At 42.4% G+C, this 7,242-nt stretch overlaps 1 protein-coding gene across 1 annotated transcript in view; it reads right to left on the reverse strand.

Annotated features, from left to right (window-relative positions):
* The window catches only part of FRAS1 (Fraser extracellular matrix complex subunit 1), a 483,930-nt gene that overhangs the window by 108,117 nt on the left and 368,571 nt on the right, over positions 1-7,242 (reverse strand). The window contains exons 40-42 of the mRNA XM_017876598.1: positions 6,181-6,316; positions 1,442-1,632; positions 275-428 (exon numbers count right to left, since the gene is read on the reverse strand). Of these exons, the coding sequence (XP_017732087.1) occupies positions 275-428; positions 1,442-1,632; positions 6,181-6,316 (481 nt within the window). The remainder of the gene's footprint in view (positions 1-274; positions 429-1,441; positions 1,633-6,180; positions 6,317-7,242) is intronic.

The raw sequence follows: 7,242 nt of genomic DNA on the forward strand, positions 1-7,242 counted from the left end.
AAAAAAAAAAAAAAAAAAAAAAAAAAAAAAAAAACAACAGCTGAAATAAAACTTCAGAGACACCAATTAACTGGGATTGAGGTTTCTTAAAAAACTGATGTCTACCAGGACTCCAAAAAATATTAGCCAGCTGTGAATTTGATTATACTTTGATGCAAATAATGTACCATATACAGGAAAAGAAAAGAAATAATCAATTGAAATATATGTGTTTATTCTAATAGCCCATCAGGCATCTCAATTAAAAAGCTTTACATAGCAGTTTGTGCCCTACCGTGGTCAGGCTTTCTTGTCAATGCAAAAATGAGCTCATTATCTGGGGTATCCATGTCTTGCAGGCTCAAAGAAGAATTGCTTATCACCACTCCTGAGCTCAGCTGTACTCTAAGGGGCTGCAAGGTCATCCTGGGAGGCTCATCATTCTTCCTCTGATTAAAGCATAAACTATTAGATCTCACACAGATATTTAAGAAGAAAGAAAATGCACATTATTCAGAGACAGTATCATTGCTACAGAAACGCTCACTGCCAAAATAGCATTTAATGTGTCACCATCTTTACTTCCCAAGCAAAATAGTTAGTTTGAAAAAGAGAGCAAGTCCAGGCAACAAAATGCCCCCTTCAAAAGAAGCTATGGACATTTCTTTAAAGTTTTCTCAGATATCTTCCATAAGTACAATGACCATATTTTCTAGACCAAAAATATGGATATGTGCTTTGACAAGTACAAGTATTAATATATTTTGAAGATAAAAGACCATACTAATTGAACTCAGAACTGTCTTAGAAAATGCTAAGCATATCACAGTACCTGTAGAAAGACACTATATTTGAAAGTGTGGGTCTCTAAAGCTGTCTCCCTGCCCTGGTGCCAACCCCTTTCCACCACTGACCCTTAAGAGTGCTGAGGGTTCTTTACATTTTATTTTCCCAAGGCAGAGGGTATTTCATTCTGAGATTTATCTTCCCCCTCCCCCATGTCTCTCTCTCGGTAGAGCAAGCCTGTGTAGTTGCTCAAATGAGAATAAATACAACATCAAGGAACACATTTCTTTGATGTTACAATTAAGTAAATAAATGCAGTAAAATAAGAAAAGGCAAATACGCATATAGAACCAAAGATAATTTCAGAGAAAATAGACACATATAAGTTTTATTTAAATCTGTGACTGGCAAAGCATCTCTGACCTTCACAAACTGTTTTGCATACCGAACAAATAAATTTAATCCTGAAATGGAAATTTAGATTTCTAACTCAAGCCTTCTCCAAATGCCAACCTTAATTCTACAACTTTCCTGAAGGCTATATTTTAAAAATGACCTTCAATGTTGAAGGTCAAATCCAATCTTCTTTGCTTTTGAGTCCCTATAAAGAAAGCTTTCTAATGGTATGAAATATTGTGGTCAAGGGCTCAACCTTTCCAACTTCCAAAGACTTTACCTCAATGGTGATATTGATGCTGTGGATTTCTGAACGACTGGTTCCATCACTCACATAAAAACTAAAAATGTCATGGGTTGGCTCAATGCTTTCATGAACACTCTGAAAGTAGTAAATGTAGTTTTCCAGGACGTCTTGAACAGGAAATGATGCCTCTAGGTCACTGGTAGTTTCAGGGCCAAAACGATCACCTGCATCAACATCAAGAGAGCATGTTTACCTTGATCTATCAATTCCTGCTTACTAGGCTGAACCAGAAAACAAGGGATCATTTTCAGCAAAAAAAAAAAAAAAAAAGAAAGAAAATGTGTTTGAGGATAAAGTTGGGAGAGTGGGATAAGCACAAGACTAGGAATTGGAAGGCCTGGGTCAGATCCGTTTCCTCACTGACTATTTCTCATCTATAAATGGATATACTTGCCCTGCCATTTCCAAAAGGAATCAAATGAGATAATATGCAAAAAAACTTACAATAATTTATATAACATAGAACCACTGGTTGTTCTATTAGGAGTCTCTGATCATAACATCTGTTACTAGGGCAAGTGACAATACAGAAGCAGAGATTCTACCTTAAGCTCCAGCCAGTTTCAAAACCATTCTATGTGGCATATCCTGCACGAGGCACCCTCTTTCACTACATAAGAAAATGTCAAATGCACATCTTTTAATCTAAAAACATCTGCAGTGTTAACCATATATCTTTTAATCGAAAAAACATCTGCAGCATGTTTTCATTGGCCCTCCCAGTTTTTTTTTTTTTTTTTTTTTTGAGACGGAGTCTCGCTCTGCTGCCCAGGCTGGAGTGCAGTGGCCGGATCTCAGCTCACTGCAAGCTCCGCCTCCCGGGTTCACGCCATTCTCCTGCCTCAGCCTCCCGAGTAGCTGGGACTACAGGCGCCAGCCACCTCGCCCGGCTAGTTTTTTGTATTTTTTAGTAGAGACGGGGTTTCACCGTGTTAGCCAGGATGGTCTCGATCTCCTGACCTCCTGATCCACCCGTCTCGGCCTCCCAAAGTGCTGGGATTACAGGCTTGAGCCACCGCGCCCGGCCCTGGCCCTCCCAGTTTCTTAAGGGAACCTCTGCATGGGTCAGAGCCCAGTCCCTGGGATAGAGCACCAGGGCTATTGTGATGCTACAGGACCATTCAGCTTAGGTACCATTCAGATACTATGATGCTCAGGTGGGATTCAGGCACTGAGGCACTTGGCTACCACCATTCAGGTACTGAGATGCCCAGTTACCATTCAGAACTCCACAGAAAATGCTGGCTCAGATTACCCCTCTCATCCCAACCCCAAACACTGCAAAAGGCCCAGAGGAAGAGTAAGCAATAACTAAATGATAGATGTCTTGTCTTTTACTTGATTTTAATTTAAGTCTAATTGATTGATTTGAAATTGTCACCACAATGTTATTCTAGAGAGAGGAGAAAAAGAAAACCCTTGTGTCTTCAAACATTCCCTGGATATACATCAACACAGAAAAGTGCAGCTAGCAGATCTAAAGGCAACAGGCTTTCCCCTTCCCTTCTCCATGATCCTTTGCAAAAATCACATAATAAATTAAAAGGCTATTAACTTCCTAAATTGTAGACAGCGTCATATTTATTAGAAATCATTTGAAAGAAGAGCTCAACACAATTTTTTTTCTTTAATAACATGAATTTTCTTAAATTTTACCCCTCAGATTTTATTCCTCTAGGCACCAGAAGCTGAGAGAGGTCTAAGCGGCCAGCGACTCAATAATCACTAGGATATACAGTTCAGGGTTTCCAGAAGGAATGGCTAAAATTCCTTCCAATTTTTACTTTTTTCTTCAATGTATCACTCTAAACAGGAGAAATGCAGCTTCCTTATTTGAGTCAAAAATAGCCTAAGTAGTAGCTGGGCATGGTGGCTCATGCCTGTAATCCCAACACTTTGGGAGGCCAAGGCAGAAGGATTGCTTGAGCCCAGGACTTGAAGACCAGACTAGGCAACATAGCGAGACCCTGTCTCTACAGAAATTACCCCCCCAAAAATTTGCCGGGCATGATGGTGCATGCCTGTAGTCCCAGGTACTTGGGAGGCTGAGGTAGGAGAATCACTTGAACCTGGGAGGTCCAGGCTACAGTGAGTAGTGATTATGCCATTGCACTCTGACCTCGATGATGGGGCGAGACCCTGTCTCAAAAAAATAAAAAGCCTAAGTAAAGTAAATGATGCCTAAAAATATGTACAAATGTAATAGTGCCTCATTTCAAATCACTGGAGAACAAGCTATTAAACAAGTGAATCTCTCACTGAAGCTTTAAGCTCCAATCCTTTCCATTTAAAAAATGTTACCTTCTATTTTTGACATAAATCATTCTTATTAATGTGCTACCTGCTTTCTTAAACAGAACATATGATGTGCAAATTAAATAGGTGTTGATGTACACAGGCGATCATTGTGAACATCCATTACTGCATAGCACTGGAACATAGCGATACCCAGAGAGAATCAAGGAGGGTCCTGTCTTGTTTGTGCCAGTCCTGAATAAATTCAGGCTCCATGTCATTCGATTTCATATCTAACAGAACAATTACTCTTTCTTTTCTTGGTGAAAACTAAAAGCTGGTTCTTTTAACAGTTTTTAAAAAGATGCTTTTCTGATCAGCTAGGTTCTGAATTTAGGTAGCTAGTTTCTTTTCTTTTTTGAGGCAGGGTTTCCCTCTGCCGCCCAGGCTGGAGTACAGTGGCATAATCACAGCTCACCACAGCCTCAAATTCCTGGGCTCAACTGATCCTCCTGCCTCAGCCTCCCAAGTAGCTGGGACTACAGGCATGTGCCACCACGTCCAGCTAATTTTTAACTTTTTATTCTCTTCAGTGGAGACAAGGTCTTGCTATGTTGCCCAGACTGTTCTCAAATGCATGGACTCAAGCGATCCTCCCACCTCGGCCTCCCAAACTGCTGAAATGACAGACTTGAGCCACTGTGCCCAGCTGCTAGTTTCCTATACATAAGCCACACGCAGCTCTAAACAGAGGCAGAGGAGCCTCTCCCATGGGGCAAGGGATGGGGTCTTCAGTTAATATACCTTGTGATAATTATTTTGCCCTCCTAAATGCTTTTTTGTTCCTTTCACGTTTATAGCAATATTATTGGAGAGCAGCAGTTCTCTAAGTGTGGTCCTTGGGCCAGCAGCAATGGCATCACCTGTGAGCTAGTGAGAAATGCAAATTCACAGGCCCACACCAACCTCCTAAAACAGGAACTCTGGGGTTGCTGCTACAGGAAACTGTTTCACAACAGTTTCAACCCTCCAGGTGATTCTATTGCACCTTAAAGTTTGAGAACCACTTTTTAGAGAGACTGAAGCTTGCCAGAAATTTGACTTCTTAGCCAGGGGATAGTCCTCTCTATAGAATGTCTCTGCACCTCCATGTATTCCAGGTTGACATAAAATCATGTTAGGAAGGCTTAATAAGAAACTACACGGAGAGAAGGCGTGGTTGGGGTAGACATCCTTTCATTGCTCACCTTCGCCTGTGAGCTTCCTTCTGCAAGAAAGGCCACTTTCCCTCTGCTCAGGGTGATTCCTACTAGCCCTTCAGGTCCCAACTCAAATGCCACTTCCTCAGACTTTTCTGCCTTCCCAGGCAAAAGTCATTGCTTTGTCCTACGTACTCTCTCAGGGCTTTGCTCCTTTCCCTGTCCTGGCATTTTTCATTTATTGTAGTTTGTCAGTCTTCCTATCTGTCTCCCACTCAAGGCACATGAGTCTGTGTCTTATCCTTACATCGACTTTATCTAGCACAAACATTTGTTGAAATAAACCTAATTCTGCAATAAACAGATCTGAGGCACACGTTGAAAGGCAAGGTGGGAAAAAGACTCAAAACTTCTACAGGAAAACATGAGACTACTGCTAAGTGAATTTCTGGTTACCAGGCTCAAATCCCAGGCCCCATGCTGGCCCCAGACACCTGCAGTCAATGGCCTCTCCATGGGAGCTGCTAGCTGCATGCCAATTAGAGCCCAGCGCTGGCGCTCAGGCAGCTCCGTGCAGGGAAAGCAGCACAGCAACCTGCCATGAGCTGTCTCAACTGCCAGTCACAGCAGGTCTCAGGGGGCCACGGACAGTACATACCTTCTTGCCTTTCCTTCTCTGTGATAACCACCAGAGTGTTCAGGGCAGATGGTGGAGGGGAGGGCTGTGGAAGAGGGTGTCACAGACAGACAAGCTTGCATTTCAATTCATGTCATATATGTAGAAGGAGCTGAGACAGAAGCTATGGTTCAACTAAACTGCAGCTGCCTCACAATAAAAGGACAGGAATTTTTACTTCCTGGACACTCAGTTCTAAGTGTAATCCACAAGCCGTTCTGCCCCATTGCTGGCATTCCAAATCCCCTTTCCCTGCTCTATTTTTTTCCGTAACATTTATTCACCTTCTAACATCACACACAATCTTCTCATTCATTAGGTTTTTTATTTGTCTCTCCCATCCCCCCAACCAGGATTGAAGGCACTGTGAAGGGAGGGGGTTTTGTCTATTTATATATCCCTAGTGCTTAAATAAGTGCCCAGTACACAGAAAATGCTCATTACATTTTTGTTGAATGAATGAAACCTTCCTTCCTTCCATTTTTTCAAAATGGTTCCCCTCCTCTGTAGTTCTCCGTCTCCATGTTTCGCTGGAAGCAAGGTCCTCCTCCCTCTCCCCTTCCTTCTCTCAAGGTCCTGAACAGTTCTACAGGAAGTGGTACCTGTTCCTGTGTTCTCAATGCAGCCATATTTGGGCAGAGCACTTAGTTTAATGATGGCATCTCCCTGGAGGTTGTCATCATCATCAGTAGCAAAAAAATGGTGAAATGAGAGTGGGGCTCTCCCTCCCTCGTCAACCTAGAAAGAAAAGAATGTAGAGAGTCCTTGGTGATTTCACATAGCCACAATAAAAAAAGAGCTGGATTGCAAAGTGCTGCCCGGGTGACCTTCCAGCACCAATGCCGCTTCTTTGAGGAGGCAGACCCTCTACAGACGAGATGAGGAATGTGTATGCTGCTGAAGCCAGGCAATCTTTTAGTGCCTCTCAAAGCTATAGTCAGACATGATGACTTCTGTATCTCCCTTCAAAGCTGCACTTCATTCAATGATGGATCTGGTTATAAAGCAGCTCTAGCCCATTCTAATCACCCACCTCAGTTCAGCTGCCTGCTAGGATGGCTGCCTTCCTTCCATATCAACATTCAAAAGCCCACAGCTAGAGAATGATAGATCCAGTTGTCCTGCAGATACTGTGAGGGTGACTGTGTCCTACAGGCATTCTCATCCAGAATAAAAGTCCCGTTTGTTCTTTTATATTATATATTTGTAGGTGTGTAGCAAGAAAGGTTCACCATATCTGAAAGCTAGTGCTTATCTTAATGTCAAGGAGGAAAATAAATCACTATAAGTAAAAGCAGTTGCTCAAACTAATTTTTTTCCTTTGGGGTTCTATTTTGTATGCTAACCCCGCAACCTGAGCCTGGTGTTTTTCTCTAGCCTGCTGGAGATGGTCAAGCCATTTCACCCTGAACAACTCTTGGCTAACTGTAGGAAGATCTATAAATTATAAAGGGGAAGGTCACTCTGACTCTGGCAATGGGGACAGTCCAAATGGCTTTTCCAAGATTTTATGTAAAAATGGAAAAATGGGAGGAATATCAGAACCACTTAGAAATAACTTAGTTTTGGCCGGGCGCGGTGGCTCAAGCCTATAATCCCAGGACTTTGGGAGGCCGAGACGGGCGGATCACGAGGTCAGGAGATCGAGACCATCCTGGCTAACA

Source organism: Rhinopithecus bieti, unplaced genomic scaffold (genome assembly GCF_001698545.2).
Source record: "Rhinopithecus bieti isolate Rb0 unplaced genomic scaffold, ASM169854v2 scaffold_8675, whole genome shotgun sequence".
NCBI lineage: Eukaryota > Metazoa > Chordata > Mammalia > Primates > Cercopithecidae > Rhinopithecus > Rhinopithecus bieti.